The sequence below is a fragment of the Pelophylax lessonae genome (assembly GCF_965119305.1).
Source record: "Pelophylax lessonae genome assembly, chromosome: 2".
In the NCBI taxonomy this organism is placed as follows: domain Eukaryota; kingdom Metazoa; phylum Chordata; class Amphibia; order Anura; family Ranidae; genus Pelophylax; species Pelophylax lessonae.
The window spans coordinates 726,087,937-726,107,047 of NC_138769.1; the positions used below are offsets into that span (position 1 = coordinate 726,087,937).

The window sequence follows — 19,111 nt, forward strand, 5'->3', positions numbered from 1 at the left end:
GCAAAATTGTCGCTCTTTTTTTGTTTATAGCGCATGATCAAAAAATCGCACAGGTGATCAAATACCACCAAAAGAAAGCTCTGTTTGTGGGAAAAAAAGGACGTCAAATTCGTTTAGGTACAGCGTCGCACGACCGCGCAATTGTCCGTCAAAGTCACGCAGTAAAAAAAAAAAAAAAAAAAAAAAAAAATCGCAAAAAACCCCCTGGTCAGAAAGGGGGTAAAATCTTCCGGGGCTTAAGTGGTTAAGGGCTCTGTGCAGGGAAGGTGAGCATCTCAACCAAGAGAAGGTGGAGGCCGATAGACTAGTGGTGATAGAAGGCATTACAATTACATTTAAAGTAAAAGTTCACTAATATTGTGGTGCATTATATTTAAAATTATTATATCCATGAAAAAAAAAAAAAAGTCTCAGCTTTTAGTACTACTTTAATGTAAAAATGTGATCCCCCCCCCCCCTCCACCCTTCACATAGCTTCATGTTTGACTCCCAGTTAAAATATCCTGCATATCCGACTTCTGGGCATATTTTTTTATAAACATACACATGATACAAGATATAATACTTTCACTGCTTCACAGTAGAAATTATAATTATATTACAGTAGCGATATCTGCTGTTTTTGTTTTACTATAAAAGGGCTATTTTTTTTTTAACCCCATCATGACAGGTGATAAAAAAAAAAAACTGCTGCTACTAAAGGTCTTCTGGTGCCCATACATGTATTGGATTTTTGGGCAAAAATATTTGCATCTATATTTGTTCAAAAATGATTTGTAAATTTGTTGAATGGACGAGTGTTTGAAAATTCCACTTGTTTTTAACAATAAATTTTAAAATGAATATAATTTCTGAGCAAAAACCACACACACTGTTTGAAGATTTGTTTGATTGAGAAGTTTTCTATTTTGCTCCTTCAAATTTTCCTGTCACTGTGGTTGACAACGAACACCGAATAGACCCCACTAATGGTTAGAAAAATCGGAAGAATGTTTTTAAAAATCTTCTAAAAAAAATGTAGTTTGTGTATGGCCAGCATAAGTGAGAGCAGGCGCAGGGAGCTTGTATCAAGCTACCTGCCTATTAATAAGGGAGCCTATCATGAATATTGTATACCAATCCGGTCTGAAAAACAGAATTTTTGTAAAATCTTACCTGTAAAATTCCTTTCTCTGAGTCCTCCGGCAGTCGCCGCCTCTTCATATTCATCACATATGGGGTATTAGACTTTGCTCCGAAGGAGTAGCTAGGCAACAGAATATGTTAACATTAAAGCTTTTAACATATCCCACCCTCAAGGGGTGGTCCCCTCAGTCAATACCCTCCTACTTCCTGCAACCATATCTCAGTTTTAGTGGAATAGCAGTAGAGTATACAACCAAACCCCAAAAGAGGGGCGGGGGCGGCGACTGTCGGAGGACTCAGAGAAAGGAATTTTACAGGTAAGATTTTACAAAAATTCCGTTTTCTCTTACGTCCTCCGACAGTCGCCGCCTCTTCATATTCGTCACATATGGGGACGTCCCAAAGCAGTGCAAACATGAGGGGTGGGAAACGCATCCGCGCCGAAAGGCAACGCAGTCTCCACATCAAAGAAAGGAACCTTACCAAAAGAAGGAAACCAGCTGGGCAACAGAAAAAAACAAGTGCTCAACAGGAGCAACAACCCAGGAAAAGACAAAAAAACCAGGGGATACAAAACTTATCCCAACAGCCAGAGGTCCCCAACAAGGGACCCTAGGGAACTGCCGCACTAAGAACCTTGCGGCCAAAGGAAGCATCCGCCAATGCCTGAACATCTACTTTGTAGAATCTTGTGAACGTGTGCACGGTCGACCAGGTCGCCGCCTTACACACCTGGGCTACAGAAGCCCCATGACGACAGGCCCAAGACGTACTCAAAGATCTAGTAGAGTGCGCCTTCACAGGCACAGGGGGAACCTTCCCCTGCAAAGCATAGGCCTGTTCAATGGTCTGCCTGATCCATTTTGCGATGGTAGAGGCCGAAGCCGCCATGCCCTTCCGAGGACCCTCTGGAAGAACAAACAAGGAGTCCGTCTTTCGAAAAGGCTCAGTCGATTTAAGGTAAACCCTTATCGCCCGAACAACATCCAGAGAATGCAATCTCACCTCCTTTGGATGTTTAGGCTTCGCGCACAGCGAAGGTAAGACAATATCCTCATTAAGATGGAATTCCGAAACTCGTTTCGGAAGAAAAGAAGGATTAGGGCGCAAGACCACCTTATCCAAATGAACAACCAGGTACGGAGACTTGATCCAAGTACGGTAATAAACCTTCCCCGAGGAAGACTTCCTCGCGTTGATCAAAGTATGAACAACCTCTGGAGAGAGACCCCTCTCCTTCAGGACCTCGGTCTCAACAGCCAGGCCGTCAAAGCCAGCGACTGTAAAGCAGGATGGTATATCGGTCCTTGAGACAGTAGATCGTCTCGAAGAGGCAGACGCCACGGAGCGTCGACCGCCAGATTCACGAGGTCTGCGTACCAGGACCGGGGAGGCCAGTCCGGTGCCACAAGAATCACCGTGCTGCGTTCCGAGTGTAACCTGCGAAGGAACCTGGACAGCAACTGAATCGGTGGAAACGCGTACATCAGCCTGTACTGATGCCACGGGGCCACTAACGCGTCCGACGCGTCTGCCCGAGGGTCGCGCGTCCTTGCCACGAACCTTTTCACCTTGTTGTTGAGACGAGACGCGAACAGGTCCACATCTGGAAGACCCCACTTCGCGCACAACATCTGGAAGACAGCCGGGTGGAGAGACCATTCCCCCTGATCCAGGGTCTGGCGACTCAGATAGTCCGCCTGCCAATTCTCCACTCCCGGAATGTGAACCGCCATTATCGCCGGGACATGAGTCTCGGCCCAAGACAGAATGTCGGCCACTTCTCGAGCCGCTCGGGCACTCCTGGTGCCCCCTTGGTGGTTGATGTAGGCCACCGCCGTGGCATTGTCCGTCTGCACCCGAACCGGGCAGCCCTGCAGCCGGTCCGTCCAGCGATGAAGACAGAGACTTATCGCACGCAATTCCAGAATGTTGATCGGAAGGGAAGATTCCCCCTCCGACCAAGTTCCCTGGGCGGACAGAACGCCCAGAACACCACCCCAGCCCGACAGGCTGGCATCCGTGGTGATCACCGTCCACGAGACAGGACGAAACGACTTGCCCCCGGACACCATCGGGGACTGGAGCCACCACAGAAGGTTTCTTCTGGTGCGATGACTCAACGAGATTTGAAGATCCAGAGATTGAGGTCGCCCGTCCCACCTGGACAGGATCTCCGCTTGGAGACCCCGCGTGTGAAACTGGGCGAAGGGAATCGCCTCGAAGGCCGAGACCATCAATCCCAGACATCTCATGCACGTCCGCAGAGACGAGTGCGGAACGTCCCTGAGGGACCTGACTTCCTCCTGAAGAGTTCTGAGTTTGTCTTCCGGCAGGAAGACCTTCGCCTGCACCGAGTCCAGAATCATTCCCAGGTAGGGAAGACGAACCGACGGACTCAGTGTCGACTTTGGAAAATTTATCGTCCAACCAAACTCCTGCAGAGTTTGCATCGTGACAGACAGGTCCTTCTCCAGACCCTGGCTGGTCGCAGACCGAACCAGAATGTCGTCCAGATACCCCAGGACAGAAATGCCCTGGGCCCTCAATAATGCCAGAACCGGTGCAAGCACCTTGGTGAAGACCCGCGGAGCCGAGGCGAGACCAAAAGGCAACGCCACGAACTGGTAGTGATCCTCCGCAATGGCAAAGCGAAGGAACCTCTGGTGACCCTCGAAAATGGGGATGTGAAGATACGCATCCTTAAAATCGATGGAGGCCATGAATTCCCCCGGAACCAGGGCAGCCACCACCGACCGCAGGGATTCCATGCGGAACTTGCGAACCCGCACAGAGCGGTTCAGAGCCTTCAAGTCCAGAATTGGACGAACCTTGCCCTCCTTTCTGGGCACGGTGAACAGATTGGAATAAAACCCCCGAAATCTGTCCCGATGAGGCACCGGAACCACCACTCCCTGAGCCCTCAGGTCCCGCACCGCCAGGTGCAGGTCCCGCAAACGATCTGGAGACAGTTGAAGATTTGAGGGAAAAAATCTGCTCTCCGGCCGAGAGAGAAACTCGATCTTGTAACCAGATCGAACGATCTCCTGAACCCACCTGTCCCGCACACGGGCCAACCAGGGTTGAAGAAAACCGAGCAAGCGTCCCCCCACCCCAAAACTGGGTGAGGGCGCCCCTTCAGGCCGAACTGTTATGGGCTGCAGATCCGGATTTGCCGGACTTCTGTTTCCCAGACCAGGGCTTCTTCTGAGAGCCTTGACCTTTGAACGGCTTGCCCTTGTAGTGCGGCCGAAAGGCACGAAAGGACCCCTGAGGGGGCCGAAAATTAGCATGCTTCTTCCCAGAAGCCCCCTTAGCCTTGGGGAAATGGGGCAAGAGAGTGCTCTTACCCCCGGTGATCCCCTTAATCAACACATCCAAGGACTCCCCAAAAAGGCGAGACCCATCATAAGGTAGATTGGCTAAGGTCTTACGCGAAGATTGGTCCATCGACCAACATTTTAACCAAACCAGGCGGCGAGACAACACCGCCATGCTGTGCACACGTGCAGCCAATGGAATCAGGTCCAGGTCCGCATCACACAGATACATGACACCCTGGTGGATTTGATCCACCATATCCAGGGTCGCCGGCGAGGCCGAGTCGGCCACTAGGACGCGCCTAAGCATCTGCGTCCAACTTGCGATCGCCTGGGCCGCCATGAGAGAAGCAAACAGAGCTTTAAGCATAGAACCCGTAACAGAATAAGTATGACGGGCAAGAGACTCCAATCTCCTATCCGTGGCATCACGGAACACAGGGGAATCCTCTGCAGGAATCGCAGTGGCCTTGTTTAAAACCGCAATTGCGTGATCCACTGGGGGAGGCACACACCACCTTTCATCAGTGGAAGGCGAGAAAGGATAACGCAGCTTGAACCTACTTGGTACAGCAAAAGGTTTGCGCAGATTGCGCCATTGTTCCTTTCACAGAGCGCTGAAAATCATCATTGCAGGGAAAAACCTGCGGTGTCCTGCGTTTCCTCTGCGTCCCATAGGCCGCCAAGGCAGCGGGGGGACACACTTCATCCTGCAAACGCAGTGTTTGCTTTATGGAAGCAATCAATTCATCCATGATTGCAAGCTCTTCAGGCGAGCCAGGGGGAGAATTATCAACCCCCTCAACTTCAGCCTCCACTTCGGACCCCACTAGATCTAGGGAGGAGCGGGACCCCGATAAGGAGGCCCCCGCCATAACAACCCCATCACCTTCACCCTCAGAATCAGAGGAAAGAGCAATTCTGGGTCTTTTAGTAGATTGAGCAGCCACCAGCATCTGCACCTGAGCAGCAAGGCCAGCCACAATAGTGGCTAAATCCCCCCCTGGGGGGGAAACAGCGGTCCCCTGGCTTTCCACCAAGGCGGTAGGAAATTTGCCCTCCTGAGAATCCATTGCCCCTGTAATGCCAGACAATAAAGGGTTAACTGCCCCTTTAAGCAAGCGCGGCAAGCGCAGCCCACCGCACCACACTCAGGCACAATGAGACCCCCACAGGGAATATGCACACTGAACACAGGCAATGGATAGCAAGAACAGAAGGATAAAACCTGAGGAGACCCTCGCCGCTGCCTCGATCGGTGTTCCTGGAAAGAGGAAGTGATGCTGCCAGGGCGCTCTATGAAAGCCTATGGAGGCTACAAGAAAATGGCCGCCATGCATGTAAAACATGCGGCCGGAGCGAGTGTAGGCAAAATGGCGCCGTTTGGTGCCGAAACCGCCGCTCCACAGTGCAGTAATGCACACATGTCATCCATGTATAAGAACACATGTCAGATCGCCGCAGCGATCGCTGTATATGCCCAAACATGCCAAAAAAACATGCCCCACAGCACACAGCTTTTCACACTGACCAGGCTGACACACACAGTGTCACACAGCTCCCCCCCCCCCCCCCCTGCAGCCCACAGCATGCAGCCGAGAGATAGGGAGACAAGCAGTGTGAATAGAGGCAGGTTACACAGTCCCAGACTGACAACCCCCCAGACAGACAGGTCCCCACATAGATACACTTACCTCTCAATGGCGTGGGGGACCCGCACAGGCGAACAAGCCGCTGCACATGAGGCAGGGAGAGTCGCAATTCAAGACGCACAAAATGGGGGTTAAGAAACCGCACGGCGTCCAGTGAGGTAGCCACCTCACCAATCATCCCTGCACCGAACAGGGATGGGTCGTTCACTGTGCCAGGAGCGTTACCTGGCTGAACGCTCGATGGCAGGCTGGGAAGCCACTGACCCACGACCTGCGACCAGGGGGATCAGCCCGAGACCCAGCCCGCATGATCCTCTTCATCAGAAGAACTAACTAACGCTGACAAAAATAACAGCTAAGTAAAGGTAGAGAGAAAACTCAAACAAAATTTCAAAAATAAGAAAGAGTCTGGGGCAGAAAGCCCCAGCACAGGAAAAGCCAGCCACTCCTGACAAGCTAGACATTAAAACTGAGATATGGTTGCAGGAAGTAGGAGGGTATTGACTGAGGGGACCACCCCTTGAGGGTGGGATATGTTAAAAGCTTTAATGTTAACATATTCTGTTGCCTAGCTACTCCTTCGGAGCAAAGTCTAATACCCCATATGTGACGAATATGAAGAGGCGGCGACTGTCGGAGGACGTAAGAGAAACAATGTTTTAGATCTTTTAAAAATATTGATCTCGGAGTCTGATATATACCACATTTAAACCTCTAATAATACATATATCTGTCTGAGTGGATTAACCACTTTACGTCTGCTCACAGTAATACTACTGCGGCAGAGTGGCTCGTTATCGTCTGACGACGTAGTATTAACGTCGTCAGACACTCCCCCTTCTGGGCGGCGCTTGCGCGCCGCCGGAGGCTCGCTCCCGCTGTTTTCAGCGGGAGTCGGGCCAGGGGAGGAGCAGCGGCGATCGCTGCTGCTCTGCCCCGATCGCCGGGGATCTAGTGTGGAGATCCGCCCGCTGTGTGTAAACACAAGCGGACGGATCTCCATAGTGACAGGGAGTGACAGATCGGACTGTTCAGCATAGCTGGACATCCGATCTGTCCATGACTCACACAGTCACCTCCTCCCCCCCCCCTACACGTCAGTAAGCACCAGGCATACATTAACCCCTCCCTCTCCAATAAAATTAACCCCATCCCTGGCAGTGTCATTTTTACAGTAACAGTGCATATATATAGCACTGATTACTGCAGTAATGTCACTGGTACCCCCAAGTGTCAAAAATGTCAGTCAAGGGTCCGATCTGTCCGCCGCAATGTCGCAGTCCCACAAAAAAAAAAAAAAAAAAAAAAATCGCAGATCGCCGCCATTACGCGTTAAAAAAAAAAAAAAAACACCAAAATGACAGAAATCTTTCCCTTTGTTAGTAAACGCAATAACTTTTGCGCAAACCAATCAAAATACGCTTATTGCGATTTTTTTTACCAAACATATGAAGCAGAAAACAAATTGGCCAAAATTTTTTTAAAAAATTGGTTTTTACATCTTTTTTGGGGGGAATTTCATATAAAAAAATGTTAAAAATATTGTTATTTTTTCAAAATAAACGCTCTTTTTTTGTTTATAGCGCAAAAAGTAAAAAATCGCACAGGTGATCAAATACCACCAAAAGAAAGCTCTGTTTGTGGGAAAAAAAGGACGTAAATTTAGTTTGGGTACGGCGTCGCACGACCGCGCAATTGTCAGTTGAAGTTGCACAGCGCCGAATCACAAAAAGTGGCCTGGACGGAAGACAGCAAAATCCTCCGGTGGTAAAGTGGTTAAATATCCAACTATATAGCTGGATAGTTATATTTACCACTGCAAATAGATATTCAAGAATATTAACTAAATTATACACTAACTTTTTTTTTTTTTTGAGGTTTTTATCCAATTAGTTGATTAATCGAAACAATAATCGGCCAACTAATCGATTATGAAAATAATCGTTAGTTGCAGCCCTATATTACTTACCTTACCCCCATGTTACAGTGCAGTCCTCTGCTACCCAGTGCTCCAGGCTGTGCCTCGGTGTCATTACATACAATTCAGGGCTTAGTCCTGCACTGTATGTGAGGAAGTAAGTGTGGCCGAGAGTGCCTTGAGCAATGAGATTGAGGGACACCAGTCGAATAAATGAGGGGAGCCTGTTGTACCGAGGAGTAAAGCAAATATTACACCCTATTCCTCTACTACTACAAAAATGACTGTTTAACCCTCGCTGAGGGGGTTGGGGTGTTGCAAGGGTTCTTGTGCCCAGAGTTGGGCTCTAAAAAATCAAATGTTCCTCATGGAAGACTCTTTCAGTGAACGGTGGAGGGAACATTTTATACAGCACTAAAAAACATCCGGAGTCCCTCCCCTGTACTCATTACATTGTCATATACCTGTGGAAACAGATGGCTCTCAGGTCCTCCATGTAACCCTTTGTAATCTCCTCCAGGGGATCTCGGTTTAGTGGGCTGGTATCAGCCAGGTTCTCACACCAGGAATCCGCCGAGGGTTCTGGATTTTCTTCCACGCATTTCAGGATCTCTTTATCATGAGGAGAGGTGATCTGAGCCCCGTTCTCCCAATACACCTGTACAGAGGGAGAAAACCAGGCGTGTTCTACCAAACGGACAATATGGAACAATCAGACATGTTTAACCATTTTCCCTTGGGAAGATTTTATCCCCCTTCATGACCAGAGCATTTTTTTTGCTATTCAGCACTGCGCTATTTTACTTGGTAAATGTGCGGTCATGCAACACTGTACATAAATGAAATTTATATAATTTATTTCACACAAATAGAGCTTTCTTTTGGTGGTATTTGATCACCACAGTTTTTTTTTATTTTAGTGATATAAAACGAAAAAAACAATATTTTTTATTTCATGAATTTTAGGCCAAAATGTATTCTGCTACGTGTCTTTGATAAAAAATAAATCCCAATAAAGTGGATATTAATTGGTTTGCGTGAAAGTTAAAGCATCTGATTTAGATACTGGAATTTTTAATTTTTTTTTTAAATACTAGTATTAGCGGTGATTAGCGACTTATAGTGGGACTGTGATAGTGTGGCGGGCAATCTGACACAGACGCTGGCTCGGTGGTACAGTGACAACTAATATAGTGACCGATGCTAACACTATAAGCGGCCACTGTACTAATGAAACTGGCTGGGAAAGGGTTAACATCTAGTCAAATATTGTGTAATGTGCTGATTTTACTAAGTGATCTTGTTGTTTTTTTCCCTGCTTTTAGAACGCTCCAATTAGAACGGTTCCATTGCACGCAAAGTGGTAGTATTCTCCGCCATTAAACTTTTATCTACAGGTAAGCCTATAATAAGGCTTACCTGTAGGTAAAATTATATCCCCTAAACCTGCATGGTTTAGGAGATATTCGCCCTGCATGCAGCTGCTGACACCAGCGGCGCATGCGCTCTAAAGGTCTGGTGGACCTTCAGAGCTCTTTGTGCGCATGCACGGGTCATTGCGGCTCTGGCCACACACAGCACTGGAGCCGTCGAACCCGGAAGAGACGCAGAGGGAAAATGACAGCTCCCTCAGCGCTGTCCGGGCGACCGTGTCGGGGCTTCATTCTAAGGTAAGTATTTCATAATGAGCTAGTATGAGATGCATACTAGCTCATTATGCCTTTGTCCTGCAGGTTTTTTTTTTTTTTGTTGTGAGGATACAACCACTTTAATGGAGTGTGACTTGTCAGGCGACTAAGTAGCCTGAGAGGTCGTGGCAGTGTGAACCGAGATTCAAGTAGCACCTGTAATCGTACCACAGGCTCTATTAATTGTATAGCACAGGGCTCTCCAAACTACAGCCTAGAGTGCTCCTCCATAATAGAAAGTGCTAAATCTAATTTTCTAGTAATCGTGGTGGTGGATTTGAGCAGAATAAAAATCGGTTTGTTTCTTTTGCACACGATGATTGTATTTCATTTTTGTAATGAGTGGCCTTGCATATAAAGAGCCGGTTCACACTGAGGCGACACGACTCCTTACTACTTCGGGGGCGACTTGTGCATTACCATGCACCACGATTTCGGAGCGACTTGCAGGGACTTCACATAATGGAAGTCATGCAAGTCGCTCCGAGGTCGCCCCGAAGTAGTACAGGACCCTTTTTCTAAGTCGGAGCGACTTGTGTCGCTCCTATTAGAACGGGTCCTGTAGCGGTCAATGGACTGCGAGGGAGCGCGACTTGTCAGGCTGACAAGTCGCCTGACAAGTCACGCTAGTGTGAACCGACTCTAAAAGGGCAAATTTTTTAGTTACGTTTTGTTACTTTATTTAAACTTTGTGTATGTCATATATGTATGAGGCAATACAATTTAAATAAAATAAAGTATGTATATTCATAGCAAGCAAAGTTGTGTTTATATGAATATTTCTAGGAAGGGGGTCCATAGCTTTCCATCAGATTCTTAAAGGGGTCAATGACTTAAAAAATGCAGGAGACAGGCATTTAATATGCCAACCTGCACTGAATATACTTGTTTATCACTCTGGACAGCAGTAATGACATCAGCCAATCTCATGAGACCAACAACCACCTTAGATGAACTGTACCTCGTTCTTCAGCCTCTATTCGTACCTTGTACCCGTTGTCTTCCTTGCGGTTGTGTGACGCTGTGATCATCACGCCGGCAATGGCTCGGAGTTTCTGAACTGCGTACGGCTGGAAAAAGCCAAGATCCCAATTTTATTCCAGAAATCAGATCCTGGTCCTTAGCTGGCTAACACTGTAACACCACATTCACAAAACATGATATATCCTAATAAAGTGAAATGGACAACTTTGTATGTGCAGAATATTACCAACCACAAACTTTTCAGCCATCACTACTTCCACAGGGAAATGACCACTGTAAGGATGAATGAGTCCCTTAAACATTGGCTTTGGTTGGTCCTTTGCTATAACTTAAGAGAGATTCTTCGTGCCGATTCACACATGCAATGTCAGACATCGCATGTGATTCACAGCGCAGTGCTCTCTGTGCGTTGCAAATTCAGCCATACAGATTGTATGGCTGAATTCACATCGCATTCGGACCAAAGTCGCACAGGACCCTTTTTTTGGTCCACACCAGAATCGGATGGCATGGGTGTTCACACCTACGCGATCCGCTTCATGTCCAAACTGACAGTTCTCACTGCGTTATGCAAAATGATCTGGGGGTGTCGTTAAAGCGGAGTTCCAGTCACCATAATCAGTTTTTATCTAAAAGCTGCCCCATAATTGGCACAGATTGTACATTACTATCTGGACGCTGTTGCAAATGTAACTACCGTGTTTCCCCCGAAAGTAAGACCTACCCTGAAAGTAAGACCTAGTGTTATTTTTGGGGAGGGCTGAAATATAAGCCCTACCCTGAAAATAAGCCCTAGTTTAGTGTATGAAAAATCCTAGGATGCACTTTATTAGTGTTTTAAATAATGTCCAATGTGTGTTTTTGTAATAGAATACTGTGAAATACATTCCTTGCATCGCCGCTCTGCTCTCAGCTGATTCTGTCTTTCTCCTCTCATACCGTGGCTGTCAGAGTGGGATCTCAGCCCCTCCCCTCTGCAGTGTAACACAGAAGAGCCGTTATTCGATTCGAATTGTGGGAAATACCTTCGATACAATCTGCCCTTCCGTGACCCCCAGCTGTCAGCGGGGGGAGAAGAGGGCGGATCAGCTGAGCCCGGAGCGGCGACGAAGAAGGTATTTCACACTATTGTTATCTAATCTACCCTGCACTTCTGTGTAAACTGCAGAGGGGAGGGACTGAGATCCCCCTCTGACAGCCACGGTATGAGAGGAGAAAGACAGGAGACAGTGGGAGACACAGCAGTGATATAATGAAGGTATTTTACAATATTGTATTACAAAAACACATGCTAGACATATATAAAACACTAATAAAGTGCATCCTAGGATTTTATATACACTAAACTAGGTTCACACTGGATTCTTGGCACACAGGGAGAGCAGAGAGGGACAGGACAGAACATTATAAGACATACCCCGAAAATAAGCCCTACTGTGTCTTTTGGTGCCAAAATTAATATAAGACCCGGGCTTATTTTCGGGGAAACAGGGTAGGTGTGTTTTTTTTTTAAGCCTCTCTCACACTGCAGCTTGAAAAACCTCAGTACAGCTTTTTTTTTTTTTTTTTTTTACTATGCTAAAATACAGGCCAATAATTGTAATGTAATATAAAAAAACGTGTAGCGCTAAATAGTAATGAGTTTTTTTTCTCCACCGTGTATTTAAGATATGCCTGCTTGTCTCTACAAACATGTGAGTGTAATAACTTTTAATAAATTACCTTTGTTTTAAACGGTATCACGCTATGTGCCCTGTGTTAGACCCAACGCAAATCTCGCGGGAGCAGGCGGTTTTACCTCTGCTGCGGGTGGGAGTGGGCGGTCACAAAATTTTGCGGGAGACCCGCAAGGAACGGTGTACTGTATTTTCCGGCGTAGAAGATGACTTTTTATAATTAAAAAAACGTTTTTATTATAAACAAAGATACCCTTGGCATCTTATACGCCAGGTACTGTAGATTCAGCTAGGTACAGAACGTCCTTATTAAAAATGTTAGCCCACTGGATGTGTATACAGTACCTTCAGCAACTTACAGAACATCCCTGTGCTGTAATACTCTATGTACCGTGCTGAGCCAATCACGGCAAGTGGTGTATTCTAATAATGCATACAAAGCCTGCTCAGATTGGCTGAGGCGGGCTTATACAATCTTTGCCAATCCGAGCAGGCTTTGCATGCATTAATAGAATACACCACTTGCCGTGATTGGCTCAGCACGGTACATAGAGTATTACAGCACAGGGAGGTTCTGTAAGTAGCTGAAGCTTACTGTATACACATCCAGGGGGCTAAAATATTAATAATAGAGAAGTTCTGTATGTAGCAGAAGCTACAGTACATATTAGGGCACATCCAGCGGACTAAAATATTTAATAGGGACGTGATGGAGTTGCGATAAATGTACAAAAGTGTACAAACATCATGGGTGCGGGCCGGAGTGGAACACAAACATCGCGGGTGCGGGCCGGAGTGGAACACAAACATTGCGGGTGCGGGCCGGAGTGGAACACAAACATTGCGGGTGCGGGCCGGAGTGGAACACAAACATTGCGGGTGCGGGCCGGAGTGGAACACAAACATTGCGGGTGCGGGCCGGAGTGGAACACAAACATTGCGGGTGCGGGCCGGAGTGGAACACAAACATTGCGGGTGCGGGCCGGAGTGGAACACAAACATTGCGGGTGCGGGCCGGAGTGGAACACAAACATTGCAGGTGCGGGCCGGAGTGGAACACAAACATTGCGGGTGCGGGCCGGAGTGGAACACAAACATTGCGGGTGCGGGCCGGAGTGGAACACAAACATTGCGGGTGCGGGCCGGAGTGGAACACAAACATTGCGGGTGCGGGCCAGAGTGGAACACAAACATTGCGGGTGCGGGCGGGAGTGGAACACAAACATTGCGGGTGCGGGCGGGAGTGGAACACAAACATTGCGGGTGCGGGCGGGAGTGGAACACAAACATTGCGGGTGCGGGCGGGAGTGGAACACAAACATCGTGGGTGCGGGCGGGAGTGGAACACAAACAACGCGGGTGCGGGCCGGAGTGGAACACAAACATTGCGGGTGAGGGCCGGAGTGGAACACAAACATTGCGGGTGCGGGCCGGAGTGGAACACAAACCTTGCGGGTGCGGGCCGGAGTGGAACACAAACCTTGCGGGTGCGTGCCGGAGTGGAACACAAACATTGCGGGTGTGGGCCGGAGTGGAACACAAACCTTGCGGGTGCGGGCCGGAGTGGAACACAAACCTTGCGGGTGCGTGCGGGAGTGGAACACAAACATTGCGGGTGCGGGCCAGAGTGGAACACAAACATTGCGGGTGCGGGCCGGAGTGGAACACAAACATTGCGGGTGCGGGCCGGAGTGGAACACAAACAACGCGGGTGCAGGTGGTCCTGGTCATACATTCAGCGGGTGCGGGTGGTCCTGGTCATACATCAGCGCGTGCGGGCGGGTGCAGGTTTAAAAAAACAGTCCTGCGCAGGGCTCTAACCTAACATCTATGTGGTTCCCATGTGTCTTCCTAAGGGTCTTTTTACACGAACAATCCGATCAGATCTGCCTGTCAGTTTTTTAGGCGGATCTGATCGGATGCTCCATGCATCCCTATGGGACAGCGGATATCAGCGGTGACATGTCCGCTGACACCCGCTACCATCCGCATCCAATCCTGTCTGAAATCCGGACGGATGGAAACCCTATTTTCCATCTGTCCAGGGGATCGGATTGGATGGGATCAGATGAGGACAGGTGGTCCGCTCTCATCCGATTCCCCATAGAGAGCAGCAGGGCTCTGACAGCTCCGTCTCCGCAGACAAGAGCTGAGAAGGAGCTGTCATCCGCCTGCTCAGCGGGGATCGGCGGATCGATCCCCACTGAGCAGAGAACGGTCCGCACCGGACAGCACACTGTGTGAAAGGAGCCTGAGAGTACATTTTGAAGGTCTTCTCTGATGATCTGCACCTGATGGGTTTAACCACTTTATGCACATTTGGCTTTCCCATTAGTTTGGAAGCCAACATCATCTGGTAAGAAGCAATTTGTCTCTTTGCTTCACTGGGGGCTTCTATTTGCTTTCTCTGCCGTGAGAGGAGCATCGTCTCCACCTACATGTTGGGAGTTGTGGTTCTTCTATACAGCACAAAGTTTTTTTATCATTGGATTTTCTCCTATTCATGGACTTCTCACTTTCAAAAATGTTTCTGGATTTTATGTGCACATATATTTAATAATTTTCTTTAATACACATTTTTTTATATTATCTTTATGAACTTTTTCTATAGGTTTGTGTGAGCTGCTTGTTTTTTATCCATTTACATCATTTTGATTCACTGTTTAATTAATTTCATAAGTAGTAGCGCAAAATTTTTTCCGTTTATGTACATTAATTGTAATGTGCCTGTGCACACAGACGCGTAAACAAGCGGCGCGCATTCTTCAGTAAAAACAAATAGAAAAATCTGCATTTTTGGTCAGTAATTTACGCCTCATGCACGCAATTGCGCACAAATACGCGTGATTGTGCACAAATGTGTGCAAATGGCCATTTACATAATGCGCAAAAAAGAACATGAGAATACATTTCTGCGCATTAGCGCAAAAATGCGTGAGAAATTGCGTGAACGCATATGCCCAAATATACGCGCAAATACAATTTAAAAAAAAAAAAAAAAACAATGAAAAAGTAGATTCTTAAACAGGAGTATTGTGTGTAAGAGGCCTGAATCTGTAAAAAACGACCCGATCTCAGAAGCAGGCAGGGACCATCGCAGTTCTGGGCATCTGAAGCCCGCTTGTAAAATATTTCCTGGATTAGGTGCAGCTGGCTACCCAGCATACACCTCCCGATCTCGCGCCTGCGCAGTGTCCGATTGCAGGTTGACATAGCGATGGAGGTGGCAGTGGAAGTTCCTGCCCCATTGTTATGGCAACCTGTCAAACGAGAATCAGGCGATTCCCTTGGACTTCTGGGATCGATGACGCCGATATCCCAGGAGTCCAAGGGAATCGTCTGATGACGACATTGCCTGGGCGGCCGGGACCGGAAGCGCTGCTGAGGTTGACATAGCGATGGAGGTGGCAGTGTAAATTCCCGCCCCATTGTTATGGCAACCTGTCAATCAAAAGAGAATCAGGCGATTCCCTTGGAATTCCGGGATTGATGACGCCGATATCCCAGGAGTCTAAGGGAACCGTCCGATGACGACATTGCCTGGGCGGACGGGACCGGAAGCGCTGCTGAGACATTTAAAATGAAGGTATTTGGGCATAATTTAAAAGAAAAAATGAATATCCATTTAGGGCTGCACTGCGGGTGGGCATGTGAGTAAAAGCAACTTGCAAATATGGGTGGAACGCCGCTTTAACTTTGTATTGACACCCCCAGCAATTTGCATATGGCAGTGTGAAGTCAAGTGCAATGCGGGAACCCGCAGTGGATTCGCAGGGTTCCCGCATCGCATACGTGTGAAACGGCACTTAATGATACTGAGCGTAAGAAAAGATATTCATAGACAGTTCAGCAATTCACCCAGAAATAGTTTACAGAATATAATCATAAATACTGATAAATATGTCTGGGACATAGATGGAACTTACTTTTGGATTGTACAATGGTCTTCAGATATACACATTTAGACCCCGTTCACACTGGGGCGATGCGACTTGCCGGGGCGACCTCACAGGTCGCGGCGCGCAGCTCGCACCGCGATCTCGGAGCGGCCGGCACAGACTTCATAACATTGAAGTCAATGCAGGTCGCTCCAGGTCAACCCAAAGAAGCTCCGGACCCTTTTTCTAAGTCGGAGCGACTTGTGTCGCTCCTATTAGAAAGGGTCCACAGCTTCTCTATGGTAGGCCCCAGTGTGAACGGGGTCTTAGGAGATTGTGTTTTCTTACTAGTAGGTGTTACTAAAGGTGACAAACATATTCATAACAATTCTATGAAGGTGGGTTTTGTCTGCAATGAATGGAAACAATGAATTTGAAGGGGATACCCCTTCAAGGAGAAGTAGGACTTTATAGGATACAAAGTTGTCGCTGAGGTGAGCACATACACTTACATTAGTATAAAAAATTGTATTGTACAAAATGGTAAAACAATACGGTTGAGTATAGAAACATGCCAGATATACAGACAATAGCATAGCAGCTTGTACTCTTGCACATTTGAGGTTACAGTCAATAGATTGATTTAGTATATTTGTACATTGTAGTCCCAACGCATTTCACCGAAAATTCTCTGCTTCTTCAGGGAACTCCAATGTATATCAACTTCCACCACAATAATAAGGTCTGAATCTCCCGATGCGTGAAGAGGGTCATGGACTATGAGATGAACATTTGGCCCACGATAAGTTTCCAGGACCAAATCTGATGGACACTGGACAACAACACTGCACAAGCAAGCGGACATAGCTCCAGCGGCGATCATGACCATTTGATTGTTAGTAGTATACAAGTATCTCTGTGGGATGTAAATTATACCCACCTGCTTGTGCGGTTGTGTGGTCCAGTGCCTGTCAGGGGTTTACTGTTGTGCTCAGGCGCACTGGTAACCCTTCTGCCGCAAACCGGCGAACACATATGCACATGCTAACGTAGCGTTCTACCGTTCGCGCATGTGCGCACAATTATCATTGGCGCCAAACGGCCTATTTAAGTGCAGTAGTCACACAATCTTTGCTGTGTGATCTTCAGCTCTCCTGTGACTGTATCTACCTGCTGTTGCTGATCATCTGACCCGGCTTGCCTTTGACTTTTGACTGTCTGCTGCCCACCCTGACCCCGGCTCGTCTTGACTACGCTTCTACCTTAACCTGGTCTGTTTACCCGCTACTGGCTTCTGGACCTGGACCTGCACCTGACCTGGCTGGGGAGTCCAGAGGACCGTGACCTGGTGTTAGCACGCAGCCAAATCCATCCCCACCATCAGGGGCCCTGGTGAATACCGGCTAACACTTAAGACTCCGCACCTCTGGAGAACCTGTGTCCTGCTAAGGTATCCTGTCAGTATCCCTGTCCTGGGATCTCGCATACGTTCCGGGCTCTCAATCAGGTGAGAAATCCTTCTGCACGTCAGGCTCTGCCACTTCAATCCTGACAGTGCCCATCAGAATTGGTCCTGTAAACTTACCGTTGGACAAATGTTCATCTCATAGTCCATGACCCTCTTCACGCATCGGGAGATTCAGACATTATTGTATTGTAAACCACTGACCTCCCCGCAGCAAACCACGGCCCCCCAATAAGCTTCAATAGCCCATTTATTGTTGGCGCTCCCTCCTCTCCCCTGAAGCTGCGCTGGCTGATGCAGGGGAGCCGGATCATGTGACCATACCAGAGCAGCCTGAACAAAGGGTAAGTATATACAGTACATCTTTCTTACACAGGTTAGTTAACACAGGTGTAAAGGGGGGGGGGGGCAATTTTAAGGTTAGTTAGGAGTAAAGCTGGAATTCCACTTTAAGATATACCCTTGTTATGCTATCACCTAGATTAAGGAAACACTAGATCCTTCATCCATTGGTAGGGAGGGAGACACGCATTTATTACCTGCCCGGAGTTAGGCTTTAACTAAAGAGTTTTTGTATTGGTCTACAGCATTTCTGTAAGTATATGGGATAAATTCCATAGGCCAAGAAAAGAACCTTCAACGTAAGCAACACTACCACACATCAAATGTGCTAATTCTAAAGCTAAAACAACAATAACAAATTACAAAAGAGGAAATTAGAGATCCAGGATCTTACCACAAACGGAGTCGGGACATATCTAGAGTAAAGGTAAACTTGCACACCTCGGCTGAGGAAGACGGCAGCCGTCAGCTTAGCCAATCTGAAATGAGGAAATCAGAGGGGGGGCATCAGTCAGCTGATATGAGAACACAGATAAGACTTACATGGCATCTACCTTCCTTATATGTCTGGGAAAGCCCGGGACTTCTGTCCATCACAAGCAATGGAGCAGTGAACTGCCACCTGCAGCAGTTTAGATTTACTTTCCATAGATATGGTGATAAAATCCTAGGAGAAGGTCTTTCCACCTCACAAGACTTAGAGAGGACATGTACTGTGAAAGATGTGCGAAAAATGGCCAGTGGAGGGCAAAGGACTAGTCACCAGCATAGGTATCCCAGCAGCAAACCACTGGCCTCCCCGCAGCAAACCACCGGGCCTCCCCGCAGCAAACCACCGGGCCTCCCCGCAGCAAACCACCGGGCCTCCCAGCAGCAAACCACCGGGCCTCCCAGCAGCAAACCACTGGGCTTCCCCACAGGACACCACCGGCCTCCCCGCAGCAAACCACCGGGCCTCCCCGCAGCAAACCACCGGGCCTCCCCGCAGCAAACCACTGGGTTTTCCCCACAGGACACCACCGGCCTCCCCGCAGCAAACCACTGGCCTCCTCGCAGCAAACCA

At 48.0% G+C, this 19,111-nt stretch overlaps 1 protein-coding gene across 1 annotated transcript in view; it reads right to left on the bottom strand.

Moving 5' to 3' along the window:
• PGM2L1 (phosphoglucomutase 2 like 1) overlaps positions 1–19,111 on the bottom strand; it is a 145,726-nt gene that overhangs the window by 47,521 nt on the left and 79,094 nt on the right. Inside the window, exons 4-6 of the mRNA XM_082244365.1 lie at positions 18,443–18,527; positions 10,690–10,773; positions 8,480–8,673 (exon numbers count right to left, since the gene is read on the bottom strand). Coding sequence (XP_082100491.1) covers positions 8,480–8,673; positions 10,690–10,773; positions 18,443–18,527 — 363 coding nt within the window. The remainder of the gene's footprint in view (positions 1–8,479; positions 8,674–10,689; positions 10,774–18,442; positions 18,528–19,111) is intronic.